We start from the raw sequence: 24,875 nt of genomic DNA, 5'->3' as shown, positions 1-24,875 counted from the left end.
TAATACTTTATAATACAAATCACTGTATTTTTGCTACCTCAGAACGAGACTTTTATATCTAAAGATGTCATAGATTTCCTCCATCATGAAGGTGAGGCAGGTGGTTGCAATCTGCTGCTATATTCTACACACTGGACCTTTAATGTTGCCTATTCTGATTGGTCAGTTGTTTCTCTAGCTGTGGGAAACAGATGTCAACACCAGACCTATTTTAATCACTGAAAGATCCTAAAATGTGGGCAGAAATCCAGAGCAATGGAGCCAGACAACAGCTTGACAGCCAAACTAAAGACCTTAGACTTTGATGCATCTTTTGCACCAAATATGCTGTGCACAATGCATCCAGCCTGCAGAAGAGTAAAGATAAAGATTTTATAAGCTGTAAATGTACATAACTATCTAACACTTCAGAGATCAACTGGACTGTTCCCACAGTATCTTTTTATGAAGCTGTACCAGCACGGATGATGCACACTATTCACCACATTGTATCGTTTATAGGTTCTCTGGTGTTTATTAACCTGCAAACATCCCCCATAATCCAGTGTAACTACCAAACGGCACACCTGACTATTATGAGTCACTCAACGCACGTCCATCAACAGCTGCATATCACAATGCACGCTGTCATTTGGGCCTACAGTGTGGGTCTATCAATATACCTTAGTGTCAGCAGGATGAATTCTTTTAGATTTACTGCACTCGATCATGATCTGATCCGATTTCATATCAAACACTGAGAATAGCCGATGATCCGGAATTTGGACTGTCAAATAATATGAAGCAGCAAACAGCTGGTCTCATGCTTCTCTTGAGTTACAGATTGTGACATTATCTTATGTTGTATCGTAACTTAATATACGAGCTGAAGATCTAAGCAACCTTCAAAATTCTGCACATATGCAACAAGAACATTTGGATGAAGGCCTCACCCTTATTACATAATGTGGGCGATGACACACTGATAACGATAAGGTCGGAACGGCAACTACCTTATGAGCTACCCATCATGCCTCAGTGGAAACTGGGGAACATGGACGTTAACTTGTTTGAAATTCCTGTGATAATAAAGGATCACAAGCTTCAGACAGAGTTACAGGATTAGAAGCTGACTCCGCGGCACTATGTGGACACATTGTGCTGGACTCATGTGAGAATATGAGAATGTCACATTTATAAAAACAAATTCATAAGACAAGCTTCGGTTTCACTTGGAGGCGACAAGCTTGGGCTCCGTGCCGGAGACTTTTTGCAGACGATGTGAGTATGATTAGTTTAGAGTCACATCTCGGTGAAACCAGCAACATGATATAACCCCTCTGTGTTCTGCGGCTGAATTCATACGAAATATGTCATTTATGGTTAGTTTTTTCACTCAAACCGTCAAATGACACACTGAGGTAAAATGTGACCCCAAAACATCTTTATGAAAATATTTATTTAATTATTGAATGGAAGATGGGAACTGAGCTACCAAACATCACAGGAAGTTATCTATAGCTTTGTTCATAAACCAAAGCATTGGACAGATTTAAAGATTTTGATCCGATGATGGCGCTATATGAAAAATTAAGTGTTCACAAAGTCATTACAATTCATCCTGAAGAGGGCACAAATGGCTGGACCAAATTTCGTGGCACTCCATCTAAGTTTGAAGTTTCAAAATTAATTTTTATAGCACCAAAGCGAACATGTTTTAAGACCTAACATACAACATTAAAAGCCAGGTAATGTTCAGAACCGGGGAACTGCTACCAGGAATGACCTCACAATCCCAATCAATTGTTTTTCTTTGAACAGGGCTAAGCCAACGGGCCACGCTGGGAAGATCTGAGGGTTCTGGTGGTTCTGTAGGTCCCCATGTTAAAATGTCCCAACTTCACAGCAGAAATACAAAAAACAGTTTTGGTCTCTTTAGCTAAGTTCCCCGTTCATGTACTGAGTTAGATTTTTTATACAACTCACCTGTTCAAATTATATTAAGGCTTAAAGTTATGCAGGATTATCAGCATGGACGCCATAGGAGTAGAGACGTTTCACTTAAAACTACAAACACGAACCTGATGGTTGCACTAATCAAACTTCATGAGGTTCATCCGCTGAAGACCATGAACATCTCTACAGCATTTCATGGTAATACATGCAGTAGGTGTTGAGCTGTTATCTCAAACACATATCTGAGCTTTTTAGAGCGTCATGACAGTTTTTTTGTAATTGCAGAATTTGTCCTAAAAATAAATGTGGAGTAGAAGTGAAACCCACTCTGCGAACGAGACGGAAACTCAGATTGATGTCACCCGTATTTAGATTTAAAGCAGCAATTTAAACAGGAACTTCCTCTTGTGACCGACAGTTCTTCAGTTCTCTTTGCTCCAGTAGACTTACAGACTACATACAGACTTATAGACTTACAGTACATCACGCGCTCTAGGACACGATGTACTCGGGCTATTCAGTTTCATTTTATGTTGCTGGTTGGCAGGAGTGTAAATATGGATTCGGTGTTAGATTTCAAGCCAATAGGGAGAAAAAAGTTTTAATCAGTGATGTTTTATTACTGATCAATACTCACAATAACATTATTTTAGAGGTCCTGGGAGGAAATACAGAATATAACAGTGGACAAACACCAACTACATTTTCATTATAGATAAGCTATTTAATCATATTACATGTATACATGTGGAAAGTAACTCAATACATATACTCTCACTCTGCTTAAGGGCGGTTTTGAGGTACTTTACTTGAGTATTTCCATTTTATGATATGTATAAATGTAAATATGTCAAAATACATAATCAGCTGACTGATTTTAGACTGTAGAAAAGAACAAAAGAGCTTAACTGATTATAAAAATACAGAATATTGTTTAAATATTTGTGTAAATGTGTTTCTATTTTGCTTCTCTGAGAGGAAATGGGGCATGGAAATACTTTATGTTGTCTTGTTAATAACTCTATATAACGTGTTACATTATAACAAACTCAAAGTAGTCTAAAAGTTTGATTCGTTGTGATATTTTAAACTGCACAACTTTATATACAACAGCTCCATCTGGACACTGTACAACATTTGATGCAATAATGTAATAATACTGAATATCAATACTCAATAGGATCATTTGTCTGTATTTATGCAGGATTTTTTCATGCAGTTGAGTATTTTTAATGTTGTATTGCTTGCTTAACTTTCAGTGAATCTTCTGATATGTGTTTTAGTATTTTACCTTGTGTGTCTGGTCTTTATACCATTTATATGTCTTATGTAAGACCCTTCAGAGGTCTATATATATCAGAAAATCACCTTCTAAAATAGATCCTCCGGAGTAAATATCTGAGATAAACACCCACACTGTTCAAGCACATCTGATGAGCTATTTATATGTCTGGCTTAGTGTGGATATATTTTTTATTAATTCTCATTTGGCAACATCCCAGACTGACATGGAGGTTGTGGCCTCTGCCGAGCACCAATTAACATCTCTGACTTGAGTTTTAAAGGTGAGGATTGGTGACATTTAAGCCACATTGGTGACAAGTTCATAATATGTCACCCAATAAACACAGTGCATAGGTAGTAACAGATATACAGGAGGAGGCAGCGGTTCCTTGATAGACACGAGAAGTCATGTATAGAAGAAGAAGTCCTGCACGTACTCTCCTCTGAGGAGCCATATCTCATCCTTACAGACGGTGACAGGGCCGCACAGGGCCCATCTAAACACTTCTAATAATAGGCACAGCTAAAATAGACAGTCATCACATGAAATCAATAAAGGCACTTAGATATGACAGAGTGCGCTGGCTGTCCGCCAACACACTGGGATTATCCTGACACTCATCAACTCTGAACTTCACCTGGAGCAAAGTCTCAACATGAAAAACAAATGTTAGACTGTCTTAGCGCGGTGCTTTACGCGTGAAACGTGCCTCTGTTAGAAGAGGAGCTCTGTCAGAGGAGCCACTTGAATCAAGGAGATAATCAAGTCAAAGGAGTCAGGTTATAAAAGGACTTGGAGATGGTGATCATGTCAAGCAAGGGTCACTTGTTGAGTCAGGAGTTGGCGAGTACCGCCATCTAGTGGCATTTAACACGTTTATACAAAGCCGAGTCCATGCATCCTAAAAGTTAACGCCTAATTAATGAGATATTGCCCATGAAAAATAAACACAGTCTTCCAATGCATGTATATTTCTATTGTTTAGATGCACAATGTTGATCTTTTTTAAATGTGTTATTTTATATCATTTATTTTTGGCATTTCGTACTTGCTTTAGTGTTGTTTGAAGGTTTTGTATGTTGGATTTGATGTTTTTTTACAGATTACTAATGATCGTAAAGTAAATCTTAACCCTCGTGTAAATACACCACAAACATTTGCACTTCATTTCGTCTGTGCATTTCTGTTCACGCGACATTTCACACATATAAACTGAAGTACAACTCTCGTGTTTTTGTGTCTAAATACCGTAAAAGGAAGTAAACGCTGATCGTCTTCTGTCAACTTCCACTTCAGCCCATGTTTGTTCCTGTAAAATCCTACAGAATCACACGTACACACTAAACGCGGGATTTGATCCACATTACCACTTGGACGGACTTGTGCTCACCTAGTTTGAGAAGAAAATATGAACTGTTACAGAGGATAAGTCTTTATATTAGTGTATCGGTACACCAAAAACGTCTGCTGCTTCTGTATGCTGTGTTTGCGTACTGATAGCAGCCTGTATGCATCTCAAAACACTTCGCTTGTAGTCAAATTACTTAATTCCCTTCAGAATCACTTGTTTGCCCATCTTATAGATAGCTAGAGCGATCATTTTCATAATTAAAGACTCAAATTATTTGATTCAAAAACACTTTTATTAACAAACACTGGTTCACGATATACAGTCAATGTAACATGGGGATAATTAAACAAATAAGGCAGTCATGGGAATGCAACTGTGAGGACTAAAAACTTTAATGAAAAACCTAAGAACAGTTTTAAAGAGAAACATCCATGCACACATATACACACAGCAGGCCTACACTGAGATGCTATTTGGCCATGTGCAGTAAAGGTTTACATCCTAGACCAGGGGAGGGTGTTAGGGGTTCTAAAAGTGGGACCAAGATTGTTGGTGGGGCTTGTCTCCTGTCTGCAGAGGAATGAGACAAAATAGCAGTTAAAGTCGAAGTGTTATTAACCACCCAGCTAAATTCGAATGAAAAAAATTCGAAAAAATAAATCTGGTAAAAATTAATTCTCAGCTCCAGGACTGTGGGGGCGTGTCCGCTGAATGTGCTGACTGAAACGTGTCAGATGAGTTCAGAAAATGGACATGACTAACTTTGAAACACTAAGCGAGATGAGTTCATCTCTATCACTCTGCTAGGGGTGCAGGGGGGTATGCTCAGGGTGTCATCGAGCCACCCTTTAAAAAGGACTGCCCACAAAATCCTGGACTGAAAACATTTTAACTTCCAACTCCACATTTCAGTAATATCATTTTAGGTCTCCTCACATGTTTTCAGCAGCTATTTTCCAACGTATTTAATGTATTTTGAAAGAACTGTCTTTGCACAAGTAATGCGCCTCTGAGCCAGTTTGCACAGAAGAAGAAGAGGACGTAGAGGAAGAGGAAGGAAGATTTTAGAAGATGAAGAACTTGAGGCCTGCTGAGGCCACGATCCAGGCTAACCCAACAGCTTAAGCACTTGAGGGCTGAAGCAGACCACTTACTTTGGCTTCGCCATCGTGTTTACACCCCAAATAAATGCGGGAGCCGCGTCATCAGCCTCTGCAGGACAAAACGCTGCGTTAGCTCCACAGACACTGAATTACAAGTCGATCAATACCACACACTAAATATGCAAGAGGCAGCTGGCTTGGCATGAAGTGATGGTTATTAGTAATACCTTCGTCCCAGTCCTCGGTTGTGTTCGTGTTCACCCAGGTGCTGACTGGAATCTGACTTTTCCAGTGTCCGTTTGTGCTTCCACCTGTAGACACGTAAACATAATTCAGCTCGGAAACACTTGTGAGCACATGTTGAAAGACAAAGCAGGGTAGTGATTAAAAACGCACCATCATCGGCGTCCAACGATATCCTGTCCTCACAGGTCGCGGTGTGGTGCGTCAGCTCAGACTTCGGCACCAGGTGGCGAGCGTTGAAAGGGCAGGTTTTCAACTCGCTGGCCAGTTTGGGATGATTCTGCATCAGAGAGAGATGAAGCCAAAAGCAAAAACTCAACATCGGGTAGTCCTGTAACGTCTGTATGTTACTCTGTGAACTGAATCATGGAACGGACTGACTAACATGCAGAGTCACAGAGTAACCTAAGCCGGGGTCAGACTATGCAATATTTTAAAAGATGAAGATTAAAGATCTGGTGACGTCCAAAAGATTAACTATGATACACACATCTCTGTGCACTCTAATTCAAGGTAAATCTACATTTCTTTCTTTTGTTTACTCACCTTCCTGCACTTTATAAGATGGTAAGGGAAGCGGCAGGCCCGGATCTGATGGTTCTTGTCAAAAGGACACTGCAGAAGTTTGTCTGGGTCAAAGTTTCCTTTCACATCTTTAAAAATCAGAAGAACAAAGTCATTAATATGAACTAAAACGGAAGATAGACTGACAATATCTTCAAGTATTTACCAGTTTCCTCTGGCAGCTCTGCTCTCTCAGCTGCAGCCGTCTTGCACGGACCATTACTGGATCCAAATCTGATGTAGTTCGCCATTTCTAATTTAAAAAGTACACACGACTGATCACCTGGGAAGGTGAAAAGTACAATTTAAGTAAGCCTGGAGACTGCAAAAGATGTAGAGCAACAACAAGTGCTGACAGGTTACCGAGATGAACATGCAGCTTTTTAAAAGATGCACGACCACGACAACCAATCAGATCATTGTAAACCTGCAGGAATCAACCAAACAGGTGTGCCACATTATTTATCAAGTGGAAGTGTCCAGAAACACCTGGAGAAACCAGTGTAACGCTGGTTACTCTGAAATTTTAATTAGTTTCTGACTGACTGACTTACTTTAATGACCCTCTCAACACTGACCGACAATGTGAGACATCAAGACCTCATATCAATTATATTTACAGACAAGGTGTACCATAAAAAAAATTGTTCTTGTTCTAAATTATCTAAAATATTCAATAAATTACGCCAATTCTCTCACTACACTGGAGAAAACTAAAAGATAATTAAAGATAATCTTCCCTCTATTCAGATGAAATGTCATTTCATGGTTATAAAAAAATAAATACATCTCATCTCACACTAGTTTTAGTCTGACCTCAATGCGAAAATTAAGACTCAGACAGGATTACAGGGTCTACTTCATACAAAATATGGTCTAATTATTTCTAATAAACTGTTTCAAATTTGGTTTTAGGGATGACTCATAGCAAAACAATCTACTAAATGATGTTTAGAGGTTTTTAACCTGGGAAAAAAAACAAATCTAAAAAAAAACTAAAAGTTAAATTTTATCCTCATCTGCAGGCCAAATATGTCTTGCTACAAAATTGTCACTAAAACCGACTTTAAGTCCATTTTAGCACCTTATTTTATGTTTCACTCTTTACAACAACACGGTGCACCACACCAAGGCTCCGGGTTCACAGACTGCAACCAGCCGCTCGATGCAGCGTCTCATGCGGGTCTGAAGTTTCACCTGGACGGCGTTAAAGACCAAAAAGTTTAAAACTGCAGCTGTATAATGTTTAACTGTCGAGCTGTAGTTAACTTGCAGAAAACACGTGAAGAAAAGTTGGCTCGTAGCCAAGTATGCTACTAAAAAAAAAAAAAAAAAAAAGGTGAGTCGTCCAGGTAGCTAATACATCGAGTAAATTCAGATTTACCTGTGAGAACAGAGCAAAAAATGAAGTTTTAACACAGAATAATCGACATTTTAAAAACCTTTTGTTTTCTGCGCCGCCTCCGCTCTCGTGAACAATGTCCCTAACTCCGCCCACTCTCGAGATAATATCGCGAGACAACGGACACGTGATATCTACTGTGATATCGCGAGACAACGGGCACGCGATATCTACTGTCGCGATAAAAACAACGATATTCAGTCTTAATTGTTTGAATCTAAATAAAAAGCAAAAGTCGTTACTCTTTCTTCATGTGGAAAATTTATTTGACTTCTGACTTTATTCTCAAAATTCTGATTTTTTTCTAAAAATAATAAAAAATAAGTCAGAATTAATTATGTTTTTTTATTATTATAATTTCTTAAGTCATAGCTCAAATCATTTTTTCACATGTGGCCCTAATCCTCTTTTGTACTTTGCCAATATTTACCTTAAATGTTAAAATGTTTCATACACCCACCGGTCATTCCTTTATTATAGTGATGTGTCTGTTGTGAACGAGCCGGTTCAAAGAGCCGGCTCAGATTTGTTTAACATGTCCCATACAATTTATTCTTTGTTATCTGACTCCAGATGTTGAAAGAAAGGAAGAACTGGTTTTTAGATTTGTTCACCCCTGATTGGCTTAGATTTGGTTACTATGTCATTTTTAAAAAAGGAGAAAAAAAAGACAAAATTGTATGTAACTTTTATTATTTTTTTATTTTTTAAATGTTACATATCCACATTGTCAAATCTGGCACTCTTTGTCTTACAGGCATTCAAGAATTCAACAAAACTTACACCTATGGGTTGTGTATATACATCAGACATTACGGTAGCTGAGCGCCCGTGTATATAACCGTCATTACGGTAGAGACCCGGGCTGGGACATGACGGTGTCAAACATGGCGCTGTGCTGCTCGGGTCTGCTGGGACATCTGTCTTTGACCCGGCTGTCTGCTCTGAGGACAAACACCATCACCAACAGCCTGTACTCTGCACGTGTGTACACCTGTCCGTCCAGGTGTGTGTTGAAAACCTTCAAGGTGCCTTCAGGGTGTCTGTTTTCACTGTGAGCTAGCTTCATGTCAGCATGTGTCAACATATACTCGATAAGACTCGATTTAAACTGATGTGGAGGCAGGTTTTATATTAATGTTTGAATTATAACATATGTATTTGTCTGTAAACCACCAGGACAGGTGTACAGGTGATTAAATGCTGATTTTAATGATGTTATTCATGTTGACTTCTCTGTGTTTTTCAAGGTTTTCCCTGTGCAGACCTTACTCATCGTCCAAAGTTAGAAGAGGTGTTGGTCGGTATGTCTCCTCCAGGCTTCAGTGGGTTAATAACAAATATGAAAACTTCCTCAAAAGGAGATTTCCACGCTTTCATCAGCTGTACCGCACTTTTTTTGAAGGTCAGTCCCCTGTCTAACATCATGTTCTCTCTGTTTCTGTTTCTGTTACAGTACATTATGGTACAAACACTTTGAAAAGACAATTTATGAAGAATATTTAATGTGTGAAACATTAAACACCAGTATAGGGCTGATTTCTGCTATTTTAAATAATAACCTGACAATATACAATAAGATTAATACAAAGAAGAAATGGGAATCAGATCAGATAACATAAGATGCAATGACAACGACTAGTGTAATAATATAAAATCTCTCAATCTGTACTAATCTCAACAAAACACAGACAAATACAGTTCAATATATATAACAGAACTTATTATACCACATATAGACTACATAAAATACAATTACAAGATTTATATTCTAATTTTTCTCATCATAAACTTAATTTCTTTCAGGATTCAAGCTGCTGTTCAGCGACGCCAACGAGGTGAAGAGGATAAAACTAAAGATGCACTACGAACGACTACCGTACAAAGACCTGCCCTACAGGGACATGGAGAAACTCAGACAGGTGTGTGGGTCTCCTTACTGAACATCCCTCGCCACACACACACAGAATAGGCCATTTCACACACATTAGAGCTAGTTGTGAATAAAACCTTAACAGCTTTTATTGTAGCTGCTATAAGACAAAGTATTGTCACATCTATAACCAGATGTGTGTGTGTGTGTGTATAAAAATGTGAAAACAATACTAACAGAAAAAGGGAATTGGATATTACAAAGTAAAATGCTGAAGAAGTGACAGCCTTCATGGGGAAGGAGAGTTTGTTGAGACACGAACACTTCATCTAACGTGAGATAAAAGCTACAGATCATCTTTATAATGCTCTTATTTGTTTGTGACAGTCAAACCCAGAAACATTCATCCATTTCACAGAGATGTTTTAATGTATAAAGGTCGGAAAAAATGCAAATATGCAAAATCTACCTGATTTAACTGATACAAATGGCTGTTTTTTGCAGACGAAAACAAACGTAAGCATTAACGGTGATCTTTTGTTACATCTACTTGAAGTTTCTGACAGAATAATTGTCTTTTTTAAACATACTAGTGTCACAACACATCTTAAACGCACAAAGCTTCCCAAGTTTTACCAGGGGAAGGTGCCGCTAGGTCAGTTACGTGTCCTTGTGTGTCATTAGGTTTTGAGCAACACATCGACACAGCTCCATGAGAACACCTCTGCGTTATTTAATGTTTAATGTTAGATGAATCTCTTTACATTTGTTTCACAGTTTCGCAGACACGTGATTAAGGCCATTCCTCTGGTGCTGATCTCCATCCCTCCCTTTGCCAACTACCTGGTTTTTGTCCTGATGTGAGTTTCTTTTGAAACAACCACATTTTAAATGCCACGCTTTGTCACACACTGTATTAAATGATTAGATTGTGTCTTTCCTCTGCTGTTCACTGGTCAGGTACTTTTTCCCCCGTCAGCTCCTGATCCCTCATTTCTGGACTCCCAAGCAGCAGGCAGAGTTTCGGGAAGTGTACCATTCCCTCAGAGCCCGGTACCACTGGCCGGTGCTCAAAGGGCTCGAAAACACGAGCAACCGGGTCAAAGACAGTCAGCTACAGATTCACCTTAAGGACCTCTGTGCTAAAGTAAGTGAACGCATCGGAAACACACCAAAATACATAATACATCTCAAAGTATGAAGCATAATTTAATTTTGTCTACTTTTCTGTATCACTTGATTGCTTTCATACGAAGAGCTACAAGCTGTACATATATCGTGGGTCTTCCCTTCGTTGTTAGTTTGTCATTATATATTCAAAGTCTTTTTCCCTTTTTATTTGTTTGGTTTGTTTTGATTTAGTATTCATATTTCTGGGCCGGAGTTAAAGGATACTCAGTGTACTATAATGTTTGCATGCTGGTTATCGTAACTTTCTTGAAATAAAAAGATGTGGAATAAAAATTATGAAACTTTGAGCTGATGTTACTCTAAATGTCCAAATCTTTAAATCCTGCTAAGTGAAACACACAGATATAAAGTTGTTCCTACATTTACAGAGACTCATCAGGCTAATTAAAACATTATTTGGTTATTTGGAAGTTATGTTCCAGCCCGTGATGACGCAGTGACTTCCCCTTTTGGTTGCCAGCTAAGATGTTTAGACTAAGATTTGGTTTTAAGCTTGCAACCTCACGCACAAACTTAGAATAGCTGATCCATTACTGAATCTGATACCACTCTTGACTGTGCTTATATGCTACAAACACTTCAGCTGTGAACTATTTTAGCTGCAGATGACTGTTAGTCTGGTGTAAATATTGAAATATTTAAAGTTTTTCTGCATTTTCAGGTGCTGAGAGGAGAAAACCCCAGAGTGTCTGAAATCCTTGCGGTCCGTGGCCTGTTCTCTGGACCGCCTCTGGGTATGAAGAGGATGAGCGTGGAACAAATGGTCAGTGAAAGTCCTCCACTCTGTGTAAAAAAAGGTTTGTTGAACTTGAACACCACCAGAATATCTCTTCTCGTCTGTCTGTCTGTCCTCCCCTCAGAGACACATCAGCCCGTTGCTCTTCCTGACGCCTCGCCTTCCGGGATTCCTGATCAGCCACCGGTTGAATGGCCACGCTTTGGAGCTCATCCAGCTGGACCGGGCCCTCGTCAGGCTGGGCCCACACCAGCTGAATGACACTGAAGTCAGACAGGTCAGTCACTCCAACACGACTCAGCTGGCAGAATTTGTACGATCAACACTTCCTGTGTTATGAAGACAGAATATTTCTCTCTTTTCAGGCTTGTTACTTACGCGGGATAAATTCTGACGGGCTTGAGATTAACCAGTGTCGTGAGTGGTTATCCCAGTGGCTTCAGGTGTCGTCCTCATTGAAAGGTATTCATTTGGATATGCAGAATTTTGTGACTTTAAGGTGCATTCAGACAGGATGAGGCGCTGCAGCGAACCACTGCAGGGTTGTCCGGCTTTTTTAGCTGATTAACGGGCTCCCTCACTCATATTCACTGTCTGTGTCTCAAATTAAACTTTTTAATGTCTCTATTTTGCAGCTAAAATTGCGAGTAAGACTCCGATTTAGAAGCTGGGTACATGAAATAAACAAAGCCAGAACACAACAGGTAGAGTATCAGAGTTTAGTCCATTAATCCACCTGGACAGTCTCAGTTTCAGCAGACGTTTCAGGAGGACCCTGGAGAGGTTTGACCGGTCTGAGCGTCTGATTGCCGGCCCCAACGAGACGCCAGGCTGTGTTTTCTCAACTTCTCTGCGTTCAGGACGCTGTGTTTTTTTTGGCGGACACCCCTTTTTGGCGGCCTACAGCGCACTACTCCCACTCAAATTAATGTAAAAACCTGCATTTTCAACGCAGCACTGTATCCTGTCTGAATGCACCCTAACTGAAACGTCTGTTTTGTCTGATAAGGAACGGTTCAAAATTACTCTCTTGAAGAGAGTTAGGAGGAGGATTTATCATGCATGCAGCTCCCTCTGCAGCCACAAGAGGTTATTCCTGTAACCGTCCCTGTTAGCAGGTCTGTCTTCTCTAAAACTCTCTGTTTGTGCCTCTTTTTGTTTCATTTTTGCAGACTCAGAGGTGTCACTTCTTCTGCACAGCATCGTATTTCTCTCTGCCAACTACCCAGGCCGACACTGACAGGAAGCCTGCAGCAATCTGTTCTGGTGATTACGTTCTCTTTCATGCACTGGGCAGCAAAACTTCCTGGAGAGAGCTGTCAACGTCTCGTTTTTTGTTTTTTTGCCAAGGAAAAAAGACTTAAAACTGTAAAAACAAACCGTCTTAGCCCAAATTCTAAATATTTTCCAGCTGTAAACACCGACAAACACCACCAACGACAACAAAGCTGAGAGGATTTCTTTTCACGATAAGACAGGCGTGTTTTAACTTGTGTGGCGTTCTCATGTGTTACAAAACCTCATGAGGGACTTAAATTTATTTTGAAGCACTGAACTATATAAAGTGGTGACGTATCATGATTACCTGTTAACTGTATCTCAAGCTTGTTTCCACTGTAGAGTGCAGACTTGTCGATTGTTTACTATGCCAACACATTATTACAAAGCTACACAGACAGACAGGCGAACAAAGGGGCAAAGTTTGCACACATTCCTTTCATAAAAATCCAGATAAGTCCGCTTTCATGTGGCTGTGACGCGTACAAAATGTTCTTTACCTCACTGTGTGTGCTCTGATCTTACTTCTTTACGATGAGTAATGCTGGTCGGAGACAAAAAATTGTAGACAACCCGTGAAAGGGGAACTTTGTGGTCTATGTCTTTAAGGAAAGAAATCGTTTATAGTCATCAGAAATCTTTAGATTACACAAAGGCACCTTCTAAGCATTCTCGGGTTCTGTAAAAAACAAACAAACTAAAAGCTAAATTATAACTTGCAAAGACATTCAAAGCTTTGACTGAACTTCTAGTTGTAGATTAACCTTTTCTGAAGTGCTGTGCAACATTTACAAGCTGCCTGAAAAGGGTTGTGATGGCACTTTGTTTACTTGATGTCTTCTTGCTTTGGACTCATGATGACAGAGTTTATCCCGGTCAGACCAGCCCACAATTTCATTTTCATTCAAGCTTTTTGCCAACTTCAGGAGGACTTGCACATCCTTTGTGCCTTTCACAAAGACGGGCACAATAAGTCTGAAATATGACTTAAAAAAAGTTCTCTTCTGTCTCATTTTATTGTGATATTATTTGTTGTGTTGCTGTGCCAATATTATATACAATGTAATGGAATTGTGTCTGAAATAAACACATTTATGGAGCTTTCGTGTGTTTTTTACCCTTAAAGGTCCAGTGTGTAGGATTTAGTTGCAGATTGCAATCAAATGAATACTCCACGCCTCACCCATTCCTTCCAAACATGTAGGAAAACCTGTGAAACTTACATAAAAAGCAAAAGGCCATATCTAGATCAATGTTTGGTTTGTCTGCTCTAGGCTACTGTAGAAAAAAAATCAAAAACATTCTTATCCATCTTGTGTGGTAAGCCGCCCCGGTGCGGGATCTTATCTTAAAGAACAGTGAGATGTAATTTAAAGAGTCTTTAATAAAAATAGAAACTGGAAACGAGCAAAACATAAAAACTCAGATCTCAAGAACAAGCCAAGTAAAAGATGTTAGAATCCCTCGCAGCCAACAAGAACATACACTAACAACAGAGTGGACATTAATCTTTCCTAACATTCAGAGCCTCCTAAAGCTCGTACAGTATCGAAGCAGAGACGTCGGTGACCTATGAAAATATAATCCAAAATCAAAACAAGAGAGAAATATGTGGATCTGTGCATTATATCTGAAGGATAAGATGAACACGTTGAAAAGTTTTGAAATAAAGCCTCCCAATAAGTGATCTGAACGACCGGCTCCTCCTATTCCGAGGTGGAGCTGAATCACATGACTTCGTAGCCGCTGCGGATGCCTCTCATCAACATGCAGGCGAACACGATGCCCATTATCTGCAACGAAAACAATCCCACGAGAAGGACAATGATTAGAGTTCAAGACATCTAATAAAACTTTTTATATCCCGTAGCACTTTTTAAAAAGATAAGTTGAGGAGTCTTGTAAGATGGTTCATTAAAACTCTTATTTTTTGATACGTACCTGCAGGAAAGCGATAACAAGAGCTGCAACTATGACCCACTGGATGTTTTTCTTCAGCACAGCCTCCACAGTGTCGTGACAGCCCTACAACGAAAAAGAAACAGAAGAGCGGCAACGATCAATAACCACATTTCAGTTGCTGACAGGTTGCCTCAGAGTAAAACTTCCTCATTGTCAACTCACTCACTCACACACACACACACACACACACACACACACACACACTAAGCTGCCAATGGTTTGCCAAGTTCCGGGCGAGTTACGACAGAGGGGTGTAGAATGATCTGCTGCTGTCGGAGAGATTAACAATGAGCTTAAAGAGGATAAAAAGTCGTGCAACAGCAGAGCTGGGTTATAAAAATTACAACATGCAACTGTTGAATGCAGGTGTATCTGTATCAGTGTGTGTGTCTGCTGTGGGGGAGAAATTTTAATTTCAGTAACAGTGTTTATCTCCTAGACAAGTCTACCATCTGTAAAACATCCTGCTCAGTTCATAATTACTGTTAAAAAATGATTCAAATATCAATATTCGATATTGAACTGTCTTACTTATTTGGGATGATGCAGTACATGCTTTCCTTCTTTTACCTTAATTAATTAATATTTGTAATTAGTGCAACAGATGAGACCGACATAATGACTGAAGTGACACAGCACAGCACGACAGAGGGAACAAATGAACTAGAACAGTGTTTCTCAGACGTTTTGCACCGTGTTTCACCGCTCAGAAAATATTCGTCTCTCTAAGTATCAGCAGGTTTATTCCTCATAAGAATTGTTATTTATTGTTTATCAGAACTCTACTTAAAATAACTTTTTGTTTCAGCCTGATACGTCGTCAAGTTCATTCACACGGTGAAATATGATGAAGAGAAGTGGATCAGGAGTAACAGGAGTAACTTTAAAGTTAGTTTAATTTCATTTAAACTGTTGTAGATGGTTTGATAAGTTTCTAAAAAATATATATATTTCAGAGCTTCCACTACAGGAAGGTGACGTACCACCACTGGTACCACAGTTTGAGAACCAGTGAACTAGAACAAAGCAGCAGCAATGATTACAAGAGGAACAAAGAGATGCATAAAAAAAGGGGAATTGGATATTTAAATATTTAACCGTCTTTATTTGATTGACAGTAAACTGTGTGTAACCAGTGTCCTTGTTCATTGTTCACTCTCCCACAGCTGGTTCAAACTTCACATTTCCTGCTGCTGCTTCATATTTAAGACCCTGCACTTCTTCTGTAGGTCGCTTTAGATAAAAGATAAACTAAATGACTAAAAGTAAATGTGAAAGCAAACACGTGTCCTACTGTTGTGTGGAAATCTACTCACACAATCAAATTGAAGGGGCTCTATTTATAGAATATGGCAAATATAATACGTCTAACTATGTTTTCATTAGCGTATAATCGACTGAAATTAAGAACAGTTATGTGTTTGCTACCTCAAAATGAGTCTTTTATAACTACAGGCACCGCAGGTCGACTCTCGATGAGGTCTTTCGTGCTTCGCCGTAGTTTCAACTTCACATTTCACTGCCTGTTTTCATTCCCAGGTCGATAAATAATGATGTGAGCAGTGTTCGGTTGTTTCCAACTTCGCTGCTAGATGCCACTAAATCCTTCACAGTTCCTTTTAATTACAGCTTGAGTTTGTTTGTCTGCTCTGTAAACTGATACAACAAATCTTGTTCTGTCTTTCTGACTAGCTGTCTGCTCATGCTTGCTGCTGGCACCACCGGTAAACACGACTTCTTAATTCAAACTTCTAATCTCATGTTCGCTGATTTTGCAACAACAACACAATCACACCAGCCGCTGGCTGGCTGGTTTACCTTCTGGTACACCATGGCAGCGTCTGTCATCGTCCCTATCCCACAGTTCGCAGTGACATTCTTGCAGCATGAGTCGGGCACAGAGTTTCCTTCAGGTTTGAAGTGTTTCCAGTCCAAAGAGCTGTTCACACCGCAGCATTTCATCTACAAGTGCAAATGAAGAAACATTTAATATAAATAGACATGCGAGCAAAGATCGTGTGACAAATGTAGTGTAGAAGGAGATAACTTGTGTCAACAGACAGCTCTGCAAAAGAAAACAGTGTCATGCATGCAGCACCGACCAACAGGATGCAGAAGTGTTATGTGAAGGTGTTGTCACCCTGCATAAACAGTGAGTGGGGAGTTTGCGCTGAACTCACATCCTCCTGCAGTTTGTCCACTGCCTTTTTGAATTCAGTTGTGCCGTTGTTGTATTTGTTAATCATTTCAGTGAGACTATCCTGGACGACTGCGGAGAGCTAGACAGGAGACACAACATGAGGTTAAAACCACGATTTAGACAGGCCTTACTAAACACAGGAAGTAATGAAACTCGACACTCACTTTGTTTCTGAAGATGTACCCGGCAATCGCTGCAGCTATCTCGATAATGATGATGAGTGAGAGGAGAACGGCAAACTAGAGAGAAATCAGACATATTCACATACATGTTCATTCATGAATCTGTACCATCGAGCCCCGCACAGCAGCGTTAATTCAACGTCTTTGTTGTCGTGTATGAATTACCGTGGTGATCATGCAGTAGTTCTCTTTCCAAGCGCCGCAGCAGCCGAAGAAAGCGATGAAGAAGATCACCACGCCGACTCCGATGAGGACGATGGGCACTCCCGAGGCTGACGCATCGTTGATCATGAAGGATTTGTGCAAACCGATTTGAACCATGATTCCCACGACGATCAACGCTAGGCCGCATAACTGCAGGAAAGAAACAAGGTGTAAGTCATGGAGGACTCCGTACAGACAACAGACAGTATATCCAACATATAACACAACGATGTATACAAAGGCCTGGGATACATTAACATCTTTGAAACAACCAAAATAAGCATCCAATGCCAGATCTTCAAAGTGTCCCACAGTACAATGCCCTCTTAAGATGTCCTTGTTAATTCTGTGTTCATATGTGAACACATCTGTCCAACATGTGTTCATATGATCTAATCTAGTCCATCTATTTTTAAACATCTGGCGCAACTGTACTCCTTAATCCAAGGATCGATCAAGCAGCTGTGACCGCCCTGATCTTTAAAACCACCCGCTCATATTTAGATATATTTAGCACTTCTGATTGGTCCTCTAACAGACACAGTCTTGGCGATACAGGTACGCCCGAGTGGTGACCACCGCGGCTGGGAAATGAGGCCAATGTGGAAGTGAAGTGCAAAAAACGACAGTTCCTCGAGCGGCCACTTGAGGCTGGCTACAGGACGAGTCAGTCCCCACATTAATATGTCCAACATCACAGCAGAAATAAACCCACAATCCACATCTTTGGACTACAAACATGGCGGCTTCAAAACAGCTCTTCAGAAACCTGTGGGTGACATCACGGATACGCCGTCTACTCTTCATAGTTTCATTGGCCAGGCCTAGCCATTTACTTATAGTGTTCCAATTTTTTATCCCGCAACAGATACACCAGTTTACGTCCCCAAATGACATTACTCGCCTCTCTCATGTGCATTAGGTCTTTGTGCCAAATGGTAGAAAATTAATTCAATGGTAATAAAAGCTTAACATATCTTTTGTTCAGGTGATTATACACTAACGGAAACATAGTTAAGCATATTTTATTTAATTCCTGCCATATTCTGTAAATCATAAGTCATTATTTACTACGATTCGAGCGTTTGGTTCCTCTTATATGAACACACATCACACAAAGTGAGTAAGCGCTGTGGCTCAATAAGTGGAGGAAGTTGTGGCCGTCTTCAATTCCTGTAAGAAAGACCCTAGATGGTAACATGTGATATTCATGTGCCAGTCCTCTGGGTGGGCCCACAAGAGCATTAGGTTTGATCTTTGGCAAACATTGCGTGGGTGAACTGTTTGGCGGTGATCAGCTGGGATAAACAGGCTCTAAGGCAAACATTAGAGTGAGCTGCACATCCTTTATTTTGACAGGGTTTTATCAAAAAAGGAGTCCAATCAGGGTTAGTTACTGGGGTGGGAGTCAATCTGAGGACAGGAAGGAAGCTGACTACTCGAGCTGAAACAAGTGATTAGCCAATGAGCTGAAAAATGTTCGATTGAGTGTTGAAGTCCTAGTTCTTCTCCTCGAGTGAGATTTTCAGTCCTACGTTATTGTACACTAAGTATCTTTAGAGTGGTGTAGTTTGGGCTTTTTTAAACTTAAATCTGTGGCCTTTTTACAAGTCAAACAATTAACTCAGCTGCAGTCGGTTCAACCACTAAACTCCACTGCGACTCCACTGTGTCTGAACACTTTATTTTTATTTTATTGGACATTAAACTGACCTTTAAGGACTGCTTAAAGTTCTCTTCATCTCAGCAGGCAGTAAAGAAGTAATTAACACATTAAAAACAAACACATTACCACCAGATTCAATAATAGTTGTACAGACAATTCCTGCTCCTGTTACCCTGAATCTAACCATTTTATCCCGGACGTTGACAGGGTGTGTCTTAAAACATCGACTAATATGATGATACATGGATAAGGACGTCACTGGTGAAGAATTACTGCAATAATCAGTGTTAATACATCAGTTTGGAAACGCAGTGACTGGTCATTGGTTCTCATTTTGCAGTAATGTTGCAATGATGGAAATAATCGAATCTGTAACCCCCTATCCTCATCAGGGTCACGGCGGTGCTGGAGCCTATCCCAGCTGACTTAGGGCGATAGGCAGGGTACACCCTGGACAAGTTGCCAGTCCATCAGATGGCACATAGAGACAAACAGTCATTCACACTCACAATTTAGAGCCACCAGTTATCTAGTGCAAGTCTTTGAACTGTGGGAGAAACCCGGAGTACCCGCTGACATGTACCAGGAACCTTCTTGCTGTGGGGCGACCGTCCAAAAATATAGAAGAGCGTTTTTTCAAACTTTTTATACCAGCTCAGAAAATATTCACCTCTCCAAGTATCACTGTTTTGACAGACATTAATATCCAGCAGCCTAGGCCAAACCCGTCAACTATGGACAGTTTGATCTGCACTTTTCTTCCTAATATTTCCTGTTTGGCACAGCGATGAAGCTCAGCTGGGATAGTCTACGTCACTGAGACTGTGAAATGGATGGATGGATTTCCTGTCTGTAGTTTTTGAACCGTTTTTCTTCATCTACTTAGTATCTATCTGTCACATTTTAGCTAATCGCGAATGACGACATATGAGGCTGATATTGAAACCAAATCTAACAAGAAATTCTAAACTTAATTCAACCAACATTCTGGGGATATCTCAGTTTAATTTCATCCAACGTGTTGAAGATGGTTTGAGATGTTTTTAAATAGTGATAGTAAGAAACTGGAGTCATGTGACGCCTCATCACTGCATTTTTTTGTGGGGTCAGTGTTGTTCCATTGCATAATGTGTCTATGACGTCTGTCACATGCATTATTTCTTTCCACACGGGCATCCCAAGATTATGATTCATATTCTGTAATCAGTTGTTTCAACTAGCTGATAAATAATCCAAAGCTGTGGTGATAACTTTAAAATATCAGACTGAGATCATTATAACTGTTCGATTGTCTTCCCTCTCTTAACTCATATTACCTTTTATTGTATCTATGTCAACAAACAGAAGCTGACAGAGCCTCGCCAAACTGGTCTAACTACTCGTGCATTTCAAGCAAAGTGCACAGACTTGTTCATATCAGGAGTCTGCCAGCAGCGTTAATGTCTGATGACCCCATAGAAGTCCAGTTTGTTGTGTTTTGCGAGTTAAGCCGTCACTGCAAATAAAGACCTCTCGTTGTTGGCACCACCTATGTAAATATTTGAGCTCTAGTCAAAGAGGTAGCTAATGATTGATATGGGAAAACATAAAGGAGTGAATTGAGCACTTCAAACACAGGATAGAAAGGGAATATATAAAGGATATTTGTTTATCCAGGTTGTTGTTGTATTTTTTCCTTCACTCTGACACTCATTTCTTGATGAAAATGTGTAGAATTTAATAATTTATATCTAATAATTGAACAATTATTAAATTGGTAACCATTGTGGTTCTTAATTGTTTAAGTCACAGTATTAGCACAGTATGTTTAAGTCAAAGTATAAGTAAAGTGAAAAATAAATAAGTAAATAAATAAATGAGTAAGTAAAGTATAAGTATAAGTCATAGTCACAGTATGTTTAAGTCAAAGAATTTGCTAGTTGTAATATTATAAAATGTCTTCAGCTGCTTACAAGTCCATCATTGTGTGTTATAAACATGTATTCAATTAGGTTAGTTCATTTATATAGGCTAATATATTCTTTAACTGTGTTGTTGTTGTACTTATTAATATTAATTATCTATCATTACACCACTATCTCCTTGTGGTTGCTTGATAAATACATGAATAGTTAGTCTGTATATAGTCTTAATTGATATTCTTTAAATGTCTTGTTTTGATATTCAGTTCAGAACCAAAACATTCATCAGTGAGGTAACATGTTACTTAAAGTGCATTATAAACATTTAATACATGTTTAAAACACAAGATAATGTCATTGTAAACAGCTACAGGGACATTTCTATATATCACAACTATATTTGACTTCATTATAATTATTGATTATCTGTCTATAGACCAGTCTCTCCTTATGGATGCTTGACAAATACGTCAATAAACACTTATATCTGTTTAGAAGTACATTACAATTAATCTGAATTGTTACATAATGCTTATAAAAGCTAAATAAGAGGGTGTTTAAGTAACATGTCAGCTTACTGATCATATAGTCTAATCTACATTTATTTTTCTCTTCGGTTCATTACATCAAAGTTAAGAGTCACTATCAGTAATGAAGGTAACTCTTTGTGTGCACTGAGCCGAGAGATTAAATACATCTTTGTCATGCTGTACTTCCTCTTGTCCTGTGCGAGATGACTATCAGATGTATACTCAGTGCTACACTGTGCAAATCATTTGATGGGAAATGTGTCACCGAAGGAGCAAACAAGTTGATCTGGACACACGTCACATGATAAACTTTCTGGTCACAAGATACACATTCCATCATCTCTTTCTGTAAAAAGGTTACATCCGGCATTAGTCCAGGATATTTGTAATGTCCTGATGTGTACGTTCTTAAAACTGATACTACACAACCATGTGAGCCAGTTTCCAAGGACGAATCAATCATAAGGTGGATGTCATAAGTTTGTGTGGCTGTTTGCTCATCAGCTGATTTTACAGATTATTATATACTGTTTTGTAACCTGAGTGAGCGAGAGGGATAACAAGACCAGAGTTCATGCTCAAAGTCACGGGGCTTGCAGGACGGAGTAATGTTACAAGAGTAGAGAGTCCAGCATATTTCTGCCAAAGATAAGCTGATTTATAAGGACAGCACAGGTGAAGCACAATCTTATTTTCTGTTTGCTCGCTTTTATTTTGGTCGCCACAAACTCCTTTCACTCCCTCAGTGTCACTTTGTGTTTCGATAGCAAAGATAAACAAGTATTTGTCTCGCAACTCACCCAGAAAATGAAGTTGAAGAAGAAAAGCAGGAACTTGACACATTTCATCCCGCCTTCGACACCCATGGCTGATGTGGATTAGTTTCCTGGGTCCAGAATAAAACAAAACAATCATTGTTAAATCTTTTTTTTTTTTCTTTCTTAAAGTCAGGATGTTATGCACTTTAAATGGGCTGACACACTGTGGTAAAGATGAGTCATTTACACAAGGAAGCCAGTTGGTTTAGCTCATAAAAGGCCTTGACTCATCTACAGAGAAACCCATGGTGTTTATCTTTTACATTTGAGTCAGTGGGTCACACACATGTTCCCGTTAACTTAATTACAGGCACAGCCCACGCCAAATATCCATAATATGATCAGCTATGTTGGCGTTAAATCAAAGTTAAGATGCACAAACTACTCTGTAAACAACAAACTATTCAAAATAACCAAACAAGAACAAGTGCAAGTGTTGAAGGCCGTGTACGACGCATCGTCTGGGCCCAAAAGTGTCTTAAGGGAACGAATAGTCAGCCAGCCCAGCCCCGGGACCGTTAATCACCGCGGAGCAACAGTACCAGCTTTGTCACGGGCATCTAAATTACATCAAAACCTCAGCACGCTTCAGTCTTTAAATTCAATTTATTAAGAAATACTCTTAGATAAACACGAAAACAAGCTTAAGCTAGACACGTTTTTCTTTTCCTTTTCTCTTTTCTTCTTCTTCTTTTCCACGCCTGTCGACAGAGACACATCCTACCTTCTTTTTTTTTTTTTTTTTTTTTGTCTTTTTGGGAACTTTTTTCTTTGCCCTCTATAGTTTGCTTCGTTAACGGCTGGCGTTCTAGAACGCTGACGGTTAGTTCGAATCTTTTCAAAAATCAACAACAACAACAACAACAGTTCGATATTTCAACGGTTATTTTTTTTGTTTTGTTTTTTTTGGAGGAGGAGGGTTTCTACCTTTGAGATGAAGTCCTTAAATTCCTGCGACGTGAAGGCTCAGACGACGATGTGTTGAAATTTAAGACTTTAAGACTTTTTTTTTTTTACAGCTCCTCCCTCTCTGCTCCTCTCCCCTACACACCTCCTCCTCCTCCTCCTCCGTGTCCTCCTCTTTCATTACTTCTCCATAACTTCATAATGCTGCCTTCACGGTCCCCTCGTTAACTCCACAACTCTTTTTTTGTTTTTTTTTAGTTATAAAATTTGACTAAACAACTTAAATAAATCACTTTAAAACAAACATGATTTAGTTTCAGTTCAGCTCATAAAACTACACTGTGTTTTTTCTCATTGGTGCTGTAAGTAGGTTTACAAAAAATGTAACCATAAGGTCAATTTGTCTAAAATCTAACTTTATCAGTTGCGTTTTTGTTCTGGAGCTATTAATAATAACATATTTTGGGGTCGCCAGATTGTTTAAAAAGCCCTCACTGGCTTGTGTTTATCTCTTCTATTTGGTTATAATAACTTAGAATCATTAAAATAAGTCTTGACAAAACTGACAACCCAAAAGTTAATGGCTTAAGATGTATCTGGCAAATGATTAGTCATTAATAAAGGAAATAGTTATAGTTTATAAACCAATTATAGATTCCAAAGTTGATTTTAATTATATCACCCCCCCATTAATCAGCACACAGCCAGGTGGTTTACCACAACAGCAATACTGGTTGGTTTCTGGCATGAGGTGGGGTTGCTGATCAAAAAGGGCCCAACAACAACAAAACATACTTTAAAAAGTATCCTGTTTTCTTAATTTCATACACATTTCATGTTCAAATGTTTAATAATAGCATACTAACACATTTAAACAATGATTTAACACCCATATGTTTTATGTTTTTCCAGTTTTAGTTGGAAGGTTTTGGTGGATGCTACATTCAGAAAGTAACTTTATTTCTGGAGTCACACACTCAAGGGCAGGTAATAGGTAAACAGTGGATGATATATATGACTGTAAAGTAATTGACGCTGTAATAAATTTAGATTTTACATCTAAAGGACACTGGTCTCACCGCCTAAATCAGTAAAACAGAACAAATACTAGCAGTAATAAACCAGATAGAATGTCAGTTCATATCATGGCATGTCTTTATGTGTTAATGATTAACACATCTTAAATACACGGCTTTGGACAGTGAACTGTAAGGCACATACATGAGACATATTCTCTCTACCTGTTCGGAGTCTGCCAAAAATCCTAAATTCTGCTGCACTTATTGGGCGTTTAACATTGTGTAAGGCCAAAGTTTTGCCTGTGACAAACCAAATTACTCAAACATTTCCTCTTTTAGATGCTGAGTAACATCCGCAGACTGCTAAGTAAGCTCTCATTGAGTAATTCTTTCTAAGAACACTCCTAACTCCTCATTTCTAAAAATGCTGTAACTTTTTTTTTAATGAGCGTCAAGTTGATTGTTGAATGTTTTGAGCCACAAATTCTTAAAAATGTATTTAATTCCGCTTCAAATGTATGTTATG

The 24,875-nt window shown here is 39.2% G+C and overlaps 3 protein-coding genes across 4 annotated transcripts; 1 reads left to right on the top strand and 2 right to left on the bottom strand.

The window, feature by feature from the left end:
• Positions 1 to 4,942: 4,942 nt before the first annotated feature.
• Positions 4,943 to 8,012, bottom strand: gtsf1 (gametocyte specific factor 1). Of its 2 annotated transcripts, none has more exons than XM_010732039.3 (7): positions 7,924 to 8,012; positions 6,648 to 6,764; positions 6,464 to 6,570; positions 6,071 to 6,197; positions 5,902 to 5,985; positions 5,726 to 5,783; positions 4,943 to 5,141 (listed from the first exon to the last, which is right to left on the bottom strand). In XM_010732039.3, the coding sequence occupies exons 2-7, from the start codon at positions 6,730 to 6,732 to the stop codon at positions 5,066 to 5,068; spliced, it is 537 nt and encodes a 178-aa protein (XP_010730341.2). In that variant the 5' UTR covers positions 6,733 to 6,764; positions 7,924 to 8,012; the 3' UTR covers positions 4,943 to 5,065. The 2 variants fall into 2 exon arrangements, with proteins under 2 accessions (XP_010730341.2, XP_019135125.1); XM_019279580.2 differs by lacking the exon at positions 7,924 to 8,012 and adding an exon at positions 7,866 to 7,884.
• Positions 8,013 to 8,715: 703 nt separating this feature from the next.
• Positions 8,716 to 14,061, top strand: letmd1 (LETM1 domain containing 1). Its single transcript, XM_019273919.2, has 9 exons — positions 8,716 to 8,889; positions 9,134 to 9,288; positions 9,690 to 9,805; positions 10,534 to 10,616; positions 10,717 to 10,903; positions 11,609 to 11,710; positions 11,808 to 11,960; positions 12,049 to 12,145; positions 12,856 to 14,061. The coding sequence occupies exons 1-9, from the start codon at positions 8,756 to 8,758 to the stop codon at positions 12,921 to 12,923; spliced, it is 1,095 nt and encodes a 364-aa protein (XP_019129464.1). The 5' UTR covers positions 8,716 to 8,755; the 3' UTR covers positions 12,924 to 14,061.
• A 266-nt stretch (positions 14,062 to 14,327) lies between these two features.
• Positions 14,328 to 23,500, bottom strand: cd63 (CD63 molecule). Its single transcript, XM_010732042.3, has 8 exons — positions 23,352 to 23,500; positions 22,407 to 22,492; positions 17,471 to 17,659; positions 17,288 to 17,362; positions 17,104 to 17,202; positions 16,742 to 16,885; positions 14,903 to 14,986; positions 14,328 to 14,754 (listed from the first exon to the last, which is right to left on the bottom strand). The coding sequence occupies exons 2-8, from the start codon at positions 22,470 to 22,472 to the stop codon at positions 14,689 to 14,691; spliced, it is 723 nt and encodes a 240-aa protein (XP_010730344.1). The 5' UTR covers positions 22,473 to 22,492; positions 23,352 to 23,500; the 3' UTR covers positions 14,328 to 14,688.
• Between the last annotated feature and the right edge of the window lie 1,375 nt (positions 23,501 to 24,875).

This window comes from Larimichthys crocea, chromosome XV (assembly GCF_000972845.2).
Source record: "Larimichthys crocea isolate SSNF chromosome XV, L_crocea_2.0, whole genome shotgun sequence".
Taxonomy (NCBI): Eukaryota; Metazoa; Chordata; class Actinopteri; family Sciaenidae; genus Larimichthys; species Larimichthys crocea.
Note: the sequence above shows the minus strand (reverse complement) of the source record. Positions and strands in the feature narration are given on the sequence as shown.

What these genes read in the sequence shown, in the direction of transcription:
- gtsf1 (XM_010732039.3), bottom strand. Translation starts at nt 6,732, where the DNA reads ATGGCGAACTACATCAGATTTGGATCCAGTAATGGTCCGTGCAAGACG. An exon ending in AGAGCTGCCAGAGGAAACTG is followed by an intron (nt 6,571 to 6,647) that starts GTAAATACTTGA and finishes TGATTTTTAAAG; the next exon opens with ATGTGAAAGGAAACTTTGAC. An exon ending in ATCTTATAAAGTGCAGGAAG is followed by an intron (nt 6,198 to 6,463) that starts GTGAGTAAACAA and finishes TCTCTGATGCAG; the next exon opens with AATCATCCCAAACTGGCCAG.
- letmd1 (XM_019273919.2), top strand. Translation starts at nt 8,756, where the DNA reads ATGACGGTGTCAAACATGGCGCTGTGCTGCTCGGGTCTGCTGGGACAT. An exon ending in GTGTACACCTGTCCGTCCAG is followed by an intron (nt 8,890 to 9,133) that starts GTGTGTGTTGAA and finishes GTGTTTTTCAAG; the next exon opens with GTTTTCCCTGTGCAGACCTT. An exon ending in TTAAGGACCTCTGTGCTAAA is followed by an intron (nt 10,904 to 11,608) that starts GTAAGTGAACGC and finishes CTGCATTTTCAG; the next exon opens with GTGCTGAGAGGAGAAAACCC.
- cd63 (XM_010732042.3), bottom strand. Translation starts at nt 22,472, where the DNA reads ATGGGTGTCGAAGGCGGGATGAAATGTGTCAAGTTCCTGCTTTTCTTC. An exon ending in ACTACTGCATGATCACCACG is followed by an intron (nt 17,363 to 17,470) that starts GTAATTCATACA and finishes ATTTCTCTCTAG; the next exon opens with TTTGCCGTTCTCCTCTCACT. An exon ending in CTGCCATGGTGTACCAGAAG is followed by an intron (nt 14,987 to 16,741) that starts GTAAACCAGCCA and finishes TTTTCGTTGTAG; the next exon opens with GGCTGTCACGACACTGTGGA.